This window comes from Scophthalmus maximus, chromosome 8 (assembly GCF_022379125.1).
Source record: "Scophthalmus maximus strain ysfricsl-2021 chromosome 8, ASM2237912v1, whole genome shotgun sequence".
Lineage (NCBI taxonomy): Eukaryota > Metazoa > Chordata > Actinopteri > Pleuronectiformes > Scophthalmidae > Scophthalmus > Scophthalmus maximus.
Genome location: NC_061522.1, coordinates 9,739,753 through 9,757,004, shown reverse-complemented (window position 1 = coordinate 9,757,004; position 17,252 = coordinate 9,739,753). Strand labels below are relative to the sequence as shown.

The 17,252-nt window shown below is 41.2% G+C and overlaps 3 protein-coding genes across 4 annotated transcripts; 2 read left to right on the top strand and 1 right to left on the bottom strand.

Annotated features, from left to right (window-relative positions):
* The first annotated feature begins 715 nt into the window (after window positions 1–715).
* On the top strand, window positions 716–7,471 carry LOC118312202 (coiled-coil domain-containing protein 149-like). 2 transcript variants are annotated; one of them, XM_035636609.2, is made up of 13 exons: window positions 716–934; window positions 1,758–1,919; window positions 2,435–2,473; window positions 2,743–2,850; window positions 3,058–3,174; window positions 3,553–3,725; window positions 3,929–4,001; window positions 4,117–4,201; window positions 4,326–4,473; window positions 4,610–4,686; window positions 4,801–4,833; window positions 4,993–5,058; window positions 5,153–7,471. In XM_035636609.2, the coding sequence occupies exons 1-13, from the start codon at window positions 884–886 to the stop codon at window positions 5,707–5,709; spliced, it is 1,689 nt and encodes a 562-aa protein (XP_035492502.1). In that variant the 5' UTR covers window positions 716–883; the 3' UTR covers window positions 5,710–7,471. The 2 variants fall into 2 exon arrangements, with proteins under 2 accessions (XP_035492502.1, XP_035492503.1); XM_035636610.2 differs by lacking the exon at window positions 4,801–4,833.
* Window position 7,472: 1 nt separating this feature from the next.
* LOC118312206 (extracellular superoxide dismutase [Cu-Zn]) lies at window positions 7,473–9,089 on the bottom strand. Its single transcript, XM_035636614.1, has 2 exons — window positions 8,933–9,089; window positions 7,473–8,349 (listed from the first exon to the last, which is right to left on the bottom strand). The coding sequence occupies exons 1-2, from the start codon at window positions 8,944–8,946 to the stop codon at window positions 7,704–7,706; spliced, it is 660 nt and encodes a 219-aa protein (XP_035492507.1). The 5' UTR covers window positions 8,947–9,089; the 3' UTR covers window positions 7,473–7,703.
* A 920-nt stretch (window positions 9,090–10,009) lies between these two features.
* LOC118312199 (ATP-dependent RNA helicase DHX15) lies at window positions 10,010–17,152 on the top strand. The gene is made up of 14 exons (XM_035636606.1): window positions 10,010–10,182; window positions 11,527–11,857; window positions 11,953–12,146; window positions 12,267–12,426; window positions 12,779–12,997; window positions 13,086–13,253; window positions 13,425–13,511; window positions 13,654–13,803; window positions 13,940–14,048; window positions 14,161–14,352; window positions 15,687–15,809; window positions 16,104–16,294; window positions 16,418–16,587; window positions 16,706–17,152. The coding sequence occupies exons 1-14, from the start codon at window positions 10,118–10,120 to the stop codon at window positions 16,821–16,823; spliced, it is 2,277 nt and encodes a 758-aa protein (XP_035492499.1). The 5' UTR covers window positions 10,010–10,117; the 3' UTR covers window positions 16,824–17,152.
* Window positions 17,153–17,252: the final 100 nt, after the last annotated feature.

Below are 17,252 nucleotides of genomic sequence, written 5' to 3'. Positions count from 1 at the left end.
GTTAAACAGTCGCACCACTTCATGACCAGCATCATGATCACATGATATCACGATTGATGCGATAGTATAGACTCACTGAAGCTAGATAAAGGAAGGATGCTGAACCATGGAGACATGTATGTGGAGCATGAAAATACTGAAACATTGTTGGACATCGATTTATATATATTAGAGCCTGACTGATATGGATTTTGGGGGGCCGATGTCGATATCAATATTTGGGAGTACAAGATTTGTGATACATCAGCCGAAATATATATATATATATATATATATATATATATATATATATATATATATATATATATATATATATATATATATATATATAAATCTGTCAATGATTCTAAGATGTTTTTATCAAGCCTTTATGACAAAGAAATGCAATTGAGGCTGAATATTTTAGTTTAACCATAAACTTTATCATAAATAACTATAAATTGAAAAAATAAATTACAAACACAACCAAATAAATAGAACTTTAATTACGAAAATAAATGTAAACATAAATGCACATATAAGGCTCATCAGTTGTCCGATAATATCAGTCAAATATAAATATTTTTTTGGGTCACACATAACCATCCCAGTAATGTATTATTACTGTATTAAAACAGAGCCCACAAATCTGGGGGGGAAATCCCCAGGTTTTACGAGGGGTCTCCGAACGCACCGCGACGCCTGTCTCTTGCTCTGACGTCGAGACGGACCGGAAGTGATGCAGGGAGCGTGCCCTCTCGATCGTTTAATCCGCTTTGACGCAAAATGTCCCTGAACACAACACGGCCGGCCAACATGGTGATGCGTTTGATTTGAAACTCATCTTGTGTTTTGTTTTTGTAATGAACCTGCTGTTTTGTGTCTCCTTGTAACGCGGAGCGACATGGACCCGTCCCGGAGGAGCGAGAGTGACTGGCAGGGGCTGATCAACGAGGTGAGACTGGACAGACGGACCTGCACTGATGTCTGGAGAAATGTCTAGAGAGCAGCAGACCATCATATTAATAATAATAACGTGTCGTTTTACTCCCTTGTTTAAATTCATTGTGAACCCTCCTGTCTGTTTGGAGCCACAGACAGTTAAAACACATGGCCCAGAGCAAATCTGGATTAAATCTCCTGGCTTCTCTCACTCGGTAGAAAATGTACATAAGGAAGTAGATTTGTTTTTCCCTCCTCCTCCTCTTCCTTGTACCTACTGAGACCAGTGCCTTAAGTTAATGAAATACACACACACACAAAGACAACATGCACCACACTGCAGATATATTGGCTTTTCACTGGTTATTACAGATCATTTGCAATAATCAATGTTATTTTACTGCAATAATTATAAAATCTACAGCAGTAAGTAGCCCTAATATTTATCCTACTTGTAGGTGTCACCATGTGCTTTGTGAATTTCCTCCTTTTACTAAGACAAAACAAACAATCGCAGATCAATTTATGAAGAAAATTATCATCAGATGAATACATGATGAAAATAATCAGCAGTTGCAAGTCTCACCTGATAGCTGGACAACTTATATACTTAATGTGATATTTACTGTCTTTCATATTGGCCCACTAACTAGTAATCTAAACTAAAACATTTTTTTCTTACTGATGTTTTTTAAACCTGTTTTTTTATGCTGAAGCACTTTGACATTGCTTTTAAAAGTGCTCTATAAATAATACATACGTATTACTATTATTATTATTATTATGAACCATTCACCTATCAATACCTTTTTTTTAAAATTTGTTTCTTAATGCAGTTCGTGATTTGTAAGAGGAAGCTGGAGAGCAAGAAAGAAGCTCTCCTGATTCTGTCCAAGGAGCTGGACACCTGCCAGCAGGAGAGGGATCAGTACCAGCTGATGGCCAACCAGCTCCGCGAGCGGCACCAAGGACTCAAGAAGAAGTACAGAGAGCTCATTGTAAGATGGTACACATCCCCAAAGACGCAGTCAGAGCTTACCTACAGGCAGCAGAGTGGAGAATAACAGTTGTCCTTGTCCATTAATATTAAATTATAAATAAGTTTCCTTTGATTTTACAACTAATATCCGCTCCGCTCCCGGTGGACCACATGATCCACATTCTGCACTATAAAGTCACTCAGGTTGAACTTAATTTGATGAACGATACTCACTGTCTGTGCAGTCCTGTTACACTGTAAACATTTATTTATTAATGCCACGCTGGGAAATTTATCATAATATACAATTAAAATATAAGAAAAAAATAATTAAAAGACTATTAAGAAAAAGCTATATACATTTTAAACAGAGTGCAATTTTATCATTCTGTTCACTCTGTTTATATTCTGTTTACATTGTATATTTCATTTTTATGTTTCATATGTCCTATTTATTACTTTTTTAAATTTATTGTTTCTATTTTTACTATGGCAAATGTCCACGTTATAAATTATCTTATCTTATCTTAATAGGATGGAGATCTCTCCCTGCCTCCTGAGAAAAGAAATCAAGTGAGTGATTTCAACCTCCTCTTCGTTGTGCATTGCTGTCTAACAAACATGCAGGCTGGAGTTTTGTCTAAGTCAATAATGTTTGTTGACATGGCTGGGTTTTTATAAAATCTGTTTAATCCAAAAAACGAACCAAGGGGAATGTGACATTTTAGAACCTGGGTGGAGAACCTCTGCTTTGCACATCACAAAACGAGCGGGATTAACAGCTGAATTGGAGTCGGGGGTGGTTTAATTTAATATGACCTTTTGTTGATGTGGTCCGTCAGGTGAATTTAGCCCAGCTGCTGACAGACTCCAGAGAAAAAGGTCATCAACTTTCTGAGGAGGTGAAGGAGCTGAAGCAACGACTAGCGGAAGCTCAGGGTGATAACAAGGTAACAGATCTGCATTTCTACCATGTATTATAGTTAAAAATGCATTTTTATTTCACTTTTATAGTATGTAATACCTTCCCAACATATCCTGTATTTGCCAGTTATGAAGTGGTTTATCTGACATGTGAGCAAATAGCTAAAGAGCAAATAAAGCACACACAAAAAAAAAAAAAAGATGGACAATTTGGGGTCTTTCTGTTGCTGCAGCTCCTACGAATGACCATCACCAAACAGAGGCTGGGAGACGAGGAGGTTGGCGCTCGACACTTTCCTGCACACGAGCGAGAGGATCTGGTCCAAGAGTTAGAAAGAGCCAGGGAACAGGTGATGACTGGAGCTCGCCACTCGCTGTTTAGTCTTCAGTTAGTTTTTTTTAAGCATTTTCAGCCAATATTCAGTTATTGGATGGAAGTATTATTGGAAGTATTTTCCCTGCAAAGGTACTGTGAAAGATTTCTATACATTGCATGCCGGTGTGTGATTTATCAGGACAAATATGATGGTAAAAGAACTGTGTGTCCAAAAGTTTGTAAAATATTAACTTCCTGGAGGCAAGAATGAAACTGGATGTTTACAAACTTTAGTTTTCTTTAAATGGTCAAAAATATGGCCAGATATGAGGCAAATTAAATCTTGAGCGTGTAAACAAGAAATACAACAGTGTGTTGCTGGCATCATAGTTTGTGTGTTGTGTTGCTGCAGAACGAGGTGCTGGAGCACAGTGTGAAGTCGCTCACAGACGAGCTCCAGGACGTCCGAGCGGAGCGAGACGTGTTCCAGCAGAAGGCCCATCGCCTCAACGTGGAAATGAACCACATCGTGGGAAACGATGAGATTCGGTTTCTGGACATAGATGCACTCTGCATGGAGAACAGGTTTGACATTTAACATTTGAGTATTTGTATTGTATTGTATTCTGTCTAGAAAAATTATTGCTATGTGTTTTTTTTGCTTTTTAATTTAATTTTGATAAATGTTGTGGGCCACTACAACCCCGTCTGCTGGAATTGTCATGTTTACATCCTCGTTGGCTTACTGATTTCTATATCGGGGTTTTTGATCAGAATATCTCTTCCAGGTATTTGCATGAACGCCTCAATCAACTTCAGAAGGAGGTCAACTTGCTCAAAACAAATCTAATGAAGTACAAGGTAGCTACTTTTTTTATTTTAGTTGTCTCTCAATTTTATAAAAACAGACAAAGAATGTTAATTTGATAAAAGTATAAATGTTCATGCTCAATAATCGACTATTCAATGATTTCAGAGTGCCCTGGAGTGCAGGAAAAACTCTGCCATCAGCGGCAAAGCCAACAGCAGTGCCCTCACGGGGGTGCTCTCGGCAAAACAAGGTCAGAAGAACGGCCGTATCTTTTTCAAAATGTCACACTTCATATGTACAATGTGAAAAAATGGAATCTGAATTTGAAATATTAAGTCTGTATCTGACCTGTGACTGACGACGTGTGTGTGCAGTGAAGGAATTGCTGCTTTCTGAAGAAAACAGCTGCAGTTTGCCGGTGACGCCTCAGTCCATCTCAGACCTCAAGTCTCTCGCCACAGCTCTGCTGGAGACGATCCACGAGAAGAACATGGTGATTCAGCACCAGCGGCAAATCAATAAGTACTGACCCTTTTCCCCTTGGAATGCATTCCTTTCAGGTCCTATTCTGTTTATAGATAAATACCTTGAATGCTGCGTGGAAGTCGTGCCTTCCTCTGTTTTTAAGTCTTGCTGGGGTTTTTTCTCCCCCCATTAGGATTCTTGGAAATCGAGTAGCAGAGCTGGAGAAGAAATTGAAAACACTAGAGATGTCAGGATTGTGGAGTTTGCCAGGTGGATATAAGTACCGTGATCAATTTAAAAGAAAATATACATATATATATAATATTTCTGCACAAAATTAATCTTATCATCCTTCTTTATCTTTCTGCTTCTGGCTACCTGGAGGCCTGACTTATAATGTGTCTCTGGGGATTTATGGTATATTCCTCTTTTGACTACATTTTCACCTTCTTCCCTCGCTTCTCATCTGCCCACATTTAATTTACTCATCTATCTCTAATCCATTTCAGTGTTAGATATTGGTGAATAGCTGACAAAATGTTTTACAACTTTTAAAGGAGCCTTTTGTCATTACAGGAGGAAAAGACACCATCATCCTGAGCTCCCAGCAGCCTGAGTCTCTCGAGCCTCCTGGACAGGAACGTGAGTATACGGCGCATCTGTGCATCTTATCAGTCTTTAGCCATCGATATTAATATATATATTTATTTATTTTTCCCCCCATCTACTCCTACAGCTGACACAGGGTGTGAAAATGTACCTGCCGAGCAGCAGAGCTCCCCGGAAGTTCAAAACCAAGACGATGAAAAACCAGTAGCATCAGATTTCCAGGAAGAGGCATCGCCGCCACCATCCGGCGAGGAGACGTCCCAACAGAACCCGCCACACGAGTCGGCCGATGAAGAGCCGGCCAGCACTCAGACAGAAACACAAGACAATCACACACCGATCGCGGTGGATTTAGCTGCTCTGACACAGGAAGATGAATTTCTGATCGATTCCCCTCCCACCGTGACGGATGTGAACACACCCCGTCCGTCAGACCCTCACCACGTCCAGCTAACTTTACACGACTCCGTCCCGACAGACGGAGGAGGGGGTGAGTCAGACGAACGCCCCGAGGAGGTTGAAACTGTCGAAACCGAGTGTATTATTACTCGGGAAAACACTCACGCTGCCGTGTCCGTCACTGTCGCCACTGCCACTGCCGAAGAGGAGCAGGACGTCGTCGAGCCAAAGCAGCAGACGGAGCTTTCAGATGAGACCAATGTTCGGGTCGGTCAGGAAATCTGACGTCTTCCAGGAGCCGCTCACAGGTCGCAGAGCCACAGGAGAAAACTTTAGACTGATAATATAATGATGCTTTCTTTTATTTTTATGAATAACGTGGGGGGGGGGGATCAGGAAAGTTACCATGTAGCTGCTATAGGGTGAACAAACCACGTGTTATTGTGCTGTTAGTGGCCACTGCATGAAATGTCATGGCAGTCTACTATCCTGATAACATTCCTCTGTTGGTTTTGTGTCCATGTGTAAAAAGCCGTGTACTGTGTCCAAATAGTTATTACGACACTTATTTAAGAGTCTGCCAGAGTCCTAGCAATTAATCAATACTGGAAAAATCCTTGATACAGATTATTTGACAATGTGCTGTTTTACCGCATTAATTTTACCACATGACCGAAGGTGTGTGAGCACTTAGACTTTATGACCAAATGGGATTGTTGAACATCTCATGCCAAGATTGTGGGTATTAATATGCTGCTGTAACAGCCTGAACTCCTCTGGTAGAGACTTCCACAAGAACCCGGCTAAAGAGATTTGCTCCCGTTCAGCCTGAGAATTACTGAGGTTGGGCAATAATAATGTGTGATTCCCAGTTTGAGCCCCAATTCGGTTGTTGGTTTGAGGTCAGAACTAAAGCCAGTCAAGTTCTTCCACACCAAACGTATAAAACCATTTCTTTTTTGGATTTGGCTTTGTCCCGTTGAAACAGGAAGAAAGATGTTTTTCCAAAGTGTTGCCACAAAGATGGAAGCTGTTCAAACTGTATCAGAGGTGTAGAGTGGAGGGTCGGTGAAGGAGCACTGTGGCTGTAACGCTGTCGGCATGAGGATTCAGATTCGTCTGCATTTGATCGTTAAAATTTCCGTCTGACTGTCGATCAGGCAGCTCCTGCTCACAACCAGAGGCTAAATTTAAAATTCACAGTGAAGGAGAATGTAATTTGCGCTGGTTGTCTGCTGTTGACTCTCCAGGTAGACATTAGTTCAAGTTTTGTTTCACGTGGAAACTAAGTCCAAAATGAAGAGGGACAGAGTGAGTTCGGTTGATCATCAACAGAAAGAGTTGCCGAGTCGCTTGGAAATGAAACGTTTATCTTTTCCAATTTGGTCCACCATGTATTATTGATCACTATATCAACATCCAACTGTTGTGAACAAAATTCAAGCCAAGTTAAATTTTTCTTCAAGTACAACACAAACATTTCAAGATGGTCTTACATTTTCTTATTCTTATTATTTGTATATTGTGGGACACTTTTTCCTCCAGACTCAAGAAGCTGCAGTGACTTACCGTCTTTACAGAGATTGTTTGTTTTAAACCATGAAAGCACAATGTCACCCTTTACATAAAATGATGCATGACAATATACTGTTGACTGATTAAAGGTAACTGCATTTCCTGTTTTTTAACCAAATACAATATTTGAGTACAAATATTTGACCGTTTAAAAAGATTTTTTCTAAACCGTCAAAAGGTTTTAAAATAAGGAAATGCAGTTATCACATTTAGACTTTTTTCTCAGCTTACACTGAACAAAACAGACCTTAGTCACTAATATATTCACAGCTCTTAAGTGTGTTACACTCTGGAGCTACATCTAGATTACCAGCAATGTCTCCATGACTGTGTTTTTGTGGTGAAAGAAAAATCATCAACTCCGCAGATAGAAATATAGAAATTACATAGAGCCATGTGAGTATTCTGTATGTGTTGAGTATGTGTGTATAAGAAGGATTTATTTATGCAAAATAAATCATTTTTGGAGGAACTTTGTTTGGGTTTTTTATTTTTTGAAGTATGCTTGCAAACCAAAATGAGATGGACCACGTTGGATCAGGATTTGATATATTGTGTTACACTACCCTGAAAATCAAGTTTAACACTTAACATTACATATTCATGGTCCCCCAAAAAGAAGTAGGCTGGACAGTTATTTTAAACTATACTTGAAAGTCAGACACAGAAGCATCTATCAACTCAGTATACTGTATAGCTCTGGTCTAATTTCTCTTCAGCTGACTGATATACTGCTTATGATACATATTCCAGGGACTGGGAGGGAAAACTCCAATAATGCAACAGCCGAGCCTCCGGCCTGCGTTTCCGTGCAGCAGGCTCCCAGCGTCTCCACCAAGGCCCAGGTCATCCATCTTTTCGTGGACCACCACTGCTCTCCCAATCACGGACAGCCCTCCGAATAGCGTCGCCTCAGATTCTATTAGAGTATAGATTTTCCCTTCCTGGGGCTTAAAGTTGCCAAAGTCTCCCGGGTGGTTTGGATGATGTTCGGAATGCGGATTGTAGTGGCCACCGGTGGAGTTACATTCCTGGCTTGGGTCCCCGTACTGATGGATGTGCACCGCTCTTTGAGGCTCTGGGCTGACATCTTTGGGGAAACCGTTGAGCCGGAAAAGGATTTCGAGTTTCCCATGAGGGTGATCCTGTCTGAACAGCACAAGGCCGTACACTTTGGGTAGAGCCCCGGGTAGTGAGGTGATGGGTCGGATTTTGCAGGCTGCATACATAGTGCCATTGTACATCGAGACCTCTGGCGGAGCCAAAATCTTAAGGTCGGCTGCTGCTGAGGCACATTGTTGACTGCCTGCCAGCAGAAGCAACAGGGCAGCCTCCAATAGACTCATTGACCTGAAATATAATAGAATTATTATCAATGCATCAGATTAATAAACTTGTGTGGAAGTAGCAACAACTCAGTACAAAGAAATTACGGGTTAAAGTCTAGCATTATTAAATACTGACAAACTGTAAAAAAAAAAAAAAAAAATGTAATGCAGTGTATCAAAAAAACTCCAAATGTCATAGAATAACTCCTTTCAGGCTGCTATATGATATATTATAGCATTATATTAAATTCTAGAAGCTAATTTTGCTGGAGCTGAACTCAAAATACTTTCTAAACATATGGTTAGATAGTTTAACTTTAATCGATTGAGATAGTATAAGATCATTATATGAAAAATAGCCATGTGCAAAAACCATAGTTGTCAAAAATGTGTGATGGAGTGAAAACTATGTTGTTTTTTTCCCCCCTGAACAAGAATTAAGGGAAATGCTAAAGAAGAACTATTCAAGTCACTGTGACTGTGTGAGGGGACATACGAGGCGCGCAGCTGCGGCTCTAACCACTAATATAAACGCGACGAGTTGCGATATTTCAATCGTGCAAATACAGAGAATTCCTCGAGTGAAAGTTCCCTTGTCCACCTACCTGCGTGGACGCATGGCCAGCAGCTGAAAAAAGGAAACGGCTGGATGAGTTGAGAGTGTTCGGGTTCGTCTTTATAGTCTGCATATGTTTCACGAAGGTCTTGTATAAGCGAGTCAGGAGGCGTCGCCTTGCTGGGGGTGGAGCGGATCTCCACAGGACTCAGGCCATTTGGTTTTCGTGATGTAAGATTTGATGTGTTTACTTTTCTCTGTGGCCCTACCTGCTGCTGAAGCTCGACTTGTTGTTGTGCTCCTGTGGTGCTGTTTATTGGAAAAGGCTTGAATACACGATGCAGGACACGTATCCTGTTGTCAATTAGGCCTCACCCCCCCAGACAGCTCTTATATACGATTATATACGATTGTTTTTCAATCTAAGTTTGTTTTAGTTTAGTTATATTAACTGTTTATTGCTGTTGTTAGGCTGGCTGTCTCTTTGTCTTTGTTTGTTTGTCTCTCTCCGCCCCAAGTCCCCCTCCCCGTTCTCTTGCAGGTTTCGTTGAAGGGTCGTTGCAGGTTCCTGCAACATTGTTCTCCTCTGTTGTTTTCTGTTGTCCCCTCCCCACATCCCCGTTCTCTTGCAGGTATGGTCCCTTCTCTGTGGTGTCTGTTTGTGCCCCCATCCCCATTTCTGTCCCTCTGTCCGGCCCGGTGACAAATCATAACATAACTAAATAAATAATAAAACAGACAAGGGCACAACAAGGTATTCACCTCCTCATACTATACCAGGCTGCGGGGCAGGACAAGTTAAAAAAAAGAATATATGTGTGTATATATATATATATATATATATATATATATATATATATATATTCATGTTATTGAAAAATCTAATCTTGACGAATAATATCCAATTAATAAAGCATTATTATAATATATAATATATTCAAGTACTGTTTGCTCCTTCAAGATACAGACTGGCATAACTGGTTCAAACTTATGTAAACGCAAATTATATGGAATAAATATCGTATTTTTTGTTGTTGTTGAGTTTTCTGTTTTCAAAAGCTGGAGTTGACCATCCAGTCCAGCAGGGGGCGGTAAACGAAGTCCGTAAACACCAATGGGAAGCGAGGAAACGGTCACGCTCACGAATCAGGAAACCAAGTTAGTTTCGGACCGCCCGGCAGAATTGTGTTCGCGTCAATTGATTAAAGATAGACAACATTTTCCCTACCTAAAGATGTCCAAGAGACATCGCTTGGATTTAGGCGATGACTACGCGTCCAGTAAGAAGAGGACCGACGGGTAGGGGGATCGCCGCACTCTGTGTGTCTGCTCTAACCACTCCGCTGCTAAATGACCGTTAGCCGATGCTAGTCGCTTTGCTAACAGTGTTTGTGAAATAAGAAGCGAGACAATGTGACGTCGGCTGCTAATGTTGTAGCCGTGGGTTCAGCGGCTGCTTCCACACTGCCGCTCCCTCGACCTCCCTCTGCCACGCGGTCTATTACTCAGAGCTGAGTTAATGTAAACATCTGCCGATGTCGACTCGAGCTAACACACGAAGCCTTGACGTTTCCCTCAACGACGAGACACGTGTGTGTGTGTGTGCGTGTGCGTGTGCGGCTAACCGCGCGGTGCTAACAGCTTCGGCTAGCCACTTTAACTTTCTTTACACCGGCTGTCACTAGCCACAACTGAGCAAACTATAGTTTGCTTTACAAAAACGACCGTTTAGACACACGCACAAGCTTTCAAATGAAGGTCTGTTGACGAAACCAGTGCGCTCATCATACTGGTCAATATTTACGAAATGAATAAGCAATCTGCCAGTATATGTCCTCATTAAATGACAGGTTATAGACTTTCCAGGATACGTTAAATCAATATTAACATTGATACAGGGTGTGCTTGCTGTGATCGTCGCTCCAGTCTAGAACCAGTCATTAAAATCAATACCCTTGAAGGCGTTTGAGCAGGCGTTCATTTGAAGCTAATGTAAGACTTCAGCAGGAGACCAAAACAAGTGTATCCTCCTGAGTCGATGTCTTTTCAGTAAACCAATCCCTCCTTGTTTGTCCCTGTTGAGCTGCAATGAAAATACGGACATGGGGACGATGTACTGCAGATTGCTTAAGCCTCATATTTTAATTAATTTTGCACAAACCAAGAAGAGATAGCTGATCTGAAGATAAGTTAAGATAATCCTTTATAAGTGTCACTCTGGGAAATTTGTCAGGCTATTTTATGTTAGTCCCGCCCATCACTTGCAATTGGTATTATGTAATACAAAGTGTTTGTTTAGGAGCACTTGCTGTACTCACTTTAATTTGTTTGAGGTGCTCTTTGGATGTAGACAGAAACATCGTAGAAAACTTCAAGGCATTCTCCTTTAATATTATTTAAATATCTTTATTATGATGGGTTGGTTATATTGCACCCCAAAGTCTGACAATTATACAACTGTTCTGCTTTGTCTATTGCGGTAAATGCTTGCAAGACTTTAACATGAGAATCTGTTCCAATTCAACACACACATCCTTTGCAAATTTCACGGTAGCATAGTCAACATAAATCACCAAACAACTTCATAATGATTACTTTACAAAGTACATGTCTTTTATAATTCCTTGCCCTGCCTTTCGATAGGAGAGACCGCGACAGAGACCGCGAGGATCGTTCCAGGGACAGGGACCGAGATAGGGACCGGGACAGAGACCGGGACAGAGACCCAAAGCCCTCTATTGCGCCATCTAACAGCACGGCAGCTGTGCCAGGCTTAGCACCCATCAAGCAGATGATCATGCAGCAGCAGATCAATCCATTCACCAACCTACCGCACACACCACGTTATTATGAGATCCTGAAGAAGAGGTTACAGCTTCCAGTGTGGGAGTACAAGGAAAGCTTCACCGATATCATCACACGTCACCAGAGCTTTGTCCTTGTCGGAGAGACGGGCTCTGGGAAAACGACACAGGTCTGAAATCTTATTTCTGATGTCTTTTGTAGTTGCCACTTAAAGCTTGTGTAGTTTATGCTAAAAAGTGTTGTATCCTTTGCTTCATTCTCCAGATCCCACAGTGGTGCGTCGACATGGTGAGAGGCTTGCCTGGTCCTAAGCGAGCGGTGGCCTGTACTCAGCCCAGAAGAGTAGCAGCCATGAGTGTGGCTCAGAGGGTGGCGGATGAAATGGACATCATGCTGGGACAGGAAGTCGGTTACTCTATCCGATTTGAAGACTGTAGCTCTGCCAAGACTATACTAAAGTAAGCGTTTCAGGGCTGCTAATGCACATTTACAGATTCTTATAGGCACGGAGGAATCTGTCTTATTGATTTTAATTCAGAACATCTTAATCTAACAAGTAATGTTTGTTATTCCTTTAGGTACATGACAGATGGTATGTTACTAAGAGAGGCTATGAATGACCCGCTGTTGGAGCGATATGGTGTGATCATTCTTGACGAGGCCCACGAGCGAACTTTGGCCACAGACATCCTGATGGGAGTGCTCAAGGAGGTGGTGCGTCAAAGAGCGGATTTGAAGGTATTTTGAATGTTTGAAAAGATAAATTATTCACTTGTCTGTTTCTTTGTCTATGTTATGATTTGCTACAGTCACAACTTAAATATACCACATAAAATTTGTCCTTTAATTTTTGCCGTAGAAAGTCCAAAACAAACAAAGCACTCAAATTACTGTATTGCTTAATTTAAATTCAACCAACCAATTATTTTGCCCACTTCATGATATGAATAGTAAAAATATATAACTGTATATTTGAAAATTGTCAACAAAACTGTAAAGAATATGTGATTTTGTAGATTAGGGCCAAGACACATAATCACACTGGTGTGATGAGAAAAATAAGCCTGAGCAATGTTTCCTTCATGGACAGGTAATCGTCATGAGTGCCACACTAGATGCTGGGAAGTTCCAGGTGTACTTCGACAACTGTCCCCTGCTGACTATTCCTGGGCGCACACACCCTGTGGAGATCTTCTACACCCCAGAGCCAGAGCGCGATTACCTCGAGGCAGCCATCCGCACTGTCATTCAGATTCACATGTGCGAGGAAGATGAAGGCGACTGCCTTCTCTTCCTCACGGGTCAAGAGGTAAGACTCGTGCTGCTGATATTACTGGTCCAGAGAGAAGCTTCATTATTGTCTTTGACAGCAAAGTTAAATTTTTATTCTCATTCAGGAAATTGACGAGGCCTGCAAACGGATCAAGCGTGAGGTGGATGACCTCGGACCTGAAGTCGGAGACATCAAAATCATTCCACTGTATTCCACATTGCCGCCACAGCAGCAACAAAGGATCTTTGAGCCACCTCCGCCAAGAAAACCGAATGGTGCAATAGGAAGAAAGGTACACTTTGGATGATAGAAAATATATATTTCACTTTAATTAGAAAATAATTTTCAAACCAAATAATTGGATGCATTTTTCTCTTTTTGACTGACTTCCCACAATGCATCCTTTTGCACCTACTTGTGAGATTTTGCTGATAGATTTTTTTTCTTTCGTTTCTTTTCTTAGGTCGTCGTGTCGACAAACATTGCTGAAACTTCTCTAACAATTGATGGCGTGGTGTTTGTCATTGATCCTGGATTCGCCAAACAGAAGGTGGGCAAAGAGTGACTCGCTTCACTGGATTATTGCAAGATGTTGCAGTTTGCAAGACTGATAATGATTAAATCTTAAATGTCTTCTCCTAATATTTCAAATAGGCTATTTTTCTTAATCACTCTTTGAAATGTGTGTCCAGGTGTACAATCCCCGTATCCGAGTTGAGTCATTGCTCGTCACAGCCATCAGTAAAGCGTCTGCCCAGCAGAGGGCGGGACGAGCCGGCAGAACTCGTCCTGGAAAATGTTTCCGCCTCTACACAGAGAAGGCCTACAAAACAGAGATGCAGGCAAGTGACCACAGTTACATAAACAGGGAGAAGAGGGAGGGAGAGAAAAAAAATCATTACCTCTTTGTAGTTTTATCATCTTTCTCTTGAGTTTTTATTTTCAGATACATTTAACATGGTAATCTTCCCTCTCCAGGACAACACCTACCCCGAGATTCTTCGATCCAACCTGGGGTCTGTCGTACTGCAGCTGAAAAAGCTCGGTATTGATGACCTGGTACACTTTGACTTCATGGATCCACCAGGTGAGTCAACCGACACGAAAGACTAAATAACTAGAATATCCAAATGTCTGTTGTTAGGCACGTCCGTCCGACCTCTCTGTGTGTGTGTGTGTGTCCCTCCCTCCAACCACAGCTCCCGAAACACTCATGAGGGCCCTCGAACTGCTGAATTACCTCGCAGCTCTAAACGACGACGGCGACCTGACGGAGCTGGGCTCCATGATGGCGGAGTTCCCCCTGGACCCCCAGCTGGCTAAGATGGTCATTGCCAGCTGCGAGTTTAACTGCTCTAACGAGATCCTTTCCATTACTGCCATGCTGTCAGGTAATGCCCAGGACTGGGCTGACATCTTCCTTGCCTTCTGTAGGCCCACTCCTCTCGGCGTTAGAAACACCCCTGTTCACTCAGGGTGTAGAAATGAAGTGCCCCACCTAGAATTTAGCAGCGTTTTCAACCACATGAAAGCAGAACTATCCACCCTACATAACCGTATATTTAATTTGACATTTAAAAAAAGTTTTGCCTCATATTTTAATTCTAGTGAAAGACTCGAGCACTTAGGTCAACACAACTTTGAATGTACAGATATGAAAGTGTTAAAATGGAGAAACGGATGCCTTTTGGAGAAAGTAAAAGAATATTCACAATATCTTTTTCGAGTGTTGGTCTTGTGTTTCTTCTGAAAATGATTTTTGTTCAAACCAATTGGCAACGAACAAATCCAGATTGTTTTGTCAGTTTACCGTCTGAAATCGTAGTCGCATCCAGATGTGAGAAAGTGGCACATAATTATTTCTTTAAGAATGCAGATTGTAAGGTGCAGACCAATTTGCTTCAATTATAGTTTAACCAAATTAAAACAACTTGACACCTTCAGCATATTGTGTTTTACTCCCCAAAAGTTTTTGTCTTCAACATGTGGTATCTGAGATGGATTGGGTAATAAAACACGTAGTTTGTTGAAGAGTTGTGCAACATGTTTTTTATTTAGGAACACAATGTGTTAATTTAGTTTTGGTTCTGGACAGGTTTTCTTAAATGCTCAAGCTCTCCTTGAACTGTAAGTCAATTTGTTTTTGACATTTCATTTTAGTTTTAAAATAATTTATGGCCGCAATACAAACACATACATATCAATTCATTGAAAAGAGGGTGAGGTTTCTTCACCTAAGCAAGTGGATAGGGCAGGCACCACTTAAAACCTTTTCATCGTTGTCACATTTTTCTGAATTATCTTTTCATGCAAGCAATCAACTGTGATCTTTTAACATTTCCTATAGTTATCATGTCTAGCCTGAATGTACCATTTGCTCTCTGAAAGGATTAACCTCGTCTTCATGTCTCGCTGCCAAAAACGTTACAACTCTTGAATCTTGAAAAGTTCAAACATTGCTGGTGTCCCTAACACTTTGTAGTTGTGTGAAAACTCTTGTTTTGCAGATGTGGTTAAATGACCCCCCCCTCTACGAGCTAATAGCCAATACAGTGGGGAATGACCATGAGAAAGACTGCAGCCCCATTTGATAGAGCTTGTGGTCCTGCCCTGTCCCAACGCAGTGTCGAGTGCCCTAGCATCATAGGCTTTGCTCCCTATTTCTGTGAATGTTTGACTCATCCCTATGGGCGGCTTTGTTGGGGCCCATACCAACCTTGTTTAGTCCCACAGTGTTTTGTCCGCCCCACGGAGGCTAAGAAGGCAGCAGACGAGTCCAAGATGAGGTTTGCTCACATCGACGGAGACCACTTGACGCTGCTCAACGTCTACCACGCCTTCAAACAAAGTGAGCACCAGTTCTGCACCATATAAACAGTATATATATTTTGTGTGTCAGCACTGAAATTCTTGCATTTCACATGGAAGCAGCATTTACTGAGCCTCTTTAGATGCAACAGAACAAACTGAAATAAGCAGACAATGACAGAAACTTTCATCTGGAGTAGGGTATTCTCTCTGATGTATCTTTTATTGGCTCACAAGGGAAATAATATATATGAAATGTTTTTTATATAAAAACAAATGCTTCTCATTCCTGACACTTAAATGTCGGAACCCTTGTCACATATTTTTTTTCAAGACCATGAGTCTAACCAGTGGTGCTATGACAACTTCGTCAACTACCGTTCACTGATGTCTGCCGACAACGTGCGGCAGCAGCTGTCCAGGATCATGGACCGGTTCAACCTGCCGCGCCGGAGCACAGAGTTCACCAGCAGAGATTACTACATCAACATTCGCCGGGCGCTCTGCACCGGCTTCTTCATGCAGGTGAACGCAGATGTGCTAGCTGACATGTTAATAATATAAGTAACACTTAAAAAAAAAAAAAAAGCAGTACATAAATGACCAATAAATGGTTTATCACACACTATTTTTATCCCCATCCTGCAGGTGGCACATCTGGAGCGTACAGGTCATTACCTCACAGTAAAAGACAACCAAGTGGTCCAACTGCATCCCTCCACAGTCTTGGACCACAAGCCTGAGTGGGTGCTCTACAATGAATTTGTCCTCACCACCAAGAACTACATCCGCACTTGCACAGACATCAAGCCAGAGTGGTATGTATTCAAATATTGTTGATACAAAGGTTCCTAAAGTTAGATTCATATAACCGAGCTTTACTTATGCATGATCCCACCGACGTACTCTAACATGGTACTCTTTCTTTGGTTGCAGGCTGGTGAAGATCGCCCCCCAGTACTATGAAATGAGTAACTTCCCACAATGTGAAGCTAAAAGACAGCTGGAGCGAATCGTTGCCAAACTAGAGACTAAAGAGTATTCTCAGTACTGAACAACTCAAGTGTCCTGGAAGTCAGCTGCATACTTTAGTTTTAGATCTTTCTGTATCATTGTATCTTAATGTTTAAATTTGGCATTTTGATTTTTATATTTTGTTTGTTTTGATTTTTTTTTCTTCTTCTCATCAATGTTTATTCTGTAACTAAGTGTGATTGTCAGATGAAATATCAGCTGTGAGTATTAGACCTGGCGATGAAGATTTTCAAAAGGAATATCAGAAACATGTCATTTAGATGTGGTTGACTTTCTTTAAGGGGATTGCGGAGTCATAAAAAATATTTGTGCTTGCTTTGTTTCTTTAATAAAGGAGCTTTGACTTAATTTCTGTGTACATATTAGTAAGTAAAACCTGTTAATCCGAAAAATTGATTAGTTTTGTTGTACTTTTGTGCCTTTGTCTTTAGATGCTCTTCTGGTCAAG

Coding starts and splice junctions, on each gene's coding strand:
- LOC118312202 (XM_035636609.2), top strand. CDS start 884: ATGGACCCGTCCCGGAGGAGCGAGAGTGACTGGCAGGGGCTGATCAAC. Junction 3,726..3,928: donor GCACTCTGCATGGAGAACAG/GTTTGACATTTA, acceptor TATCTCTTCCAG/GTATTTGCATGAACGCCTCA. Junction 5,059..5,152: donor CGAGCCTCCTGGACAGGAAC/GTGAGTATACGG, acceptor CTACTCCTACAG/CTGACACAGGGTGTGAAAAT.
- LOC118312199 (XM_035636606.1), top strand. CDS start 10,118: ATGTCCAAGAGACATCGCTTGGATTTAGGCGATGACTACGCGTCCAGT. Junction 10,183..11,526: donor AGTAAGAAGAGGACCGACGG/GTAGGGGGATCG, acceptor GCCTTTCGATAG/GAGAGACCGCGACAGAGACC. Junction 12,998..13,085: donor TCTTCCTCACGGGTCAAGAG/GTAAGACTCGTG, acceptor ATTCTCATTCAG/GAAATTGACGAGGCCTGCAA.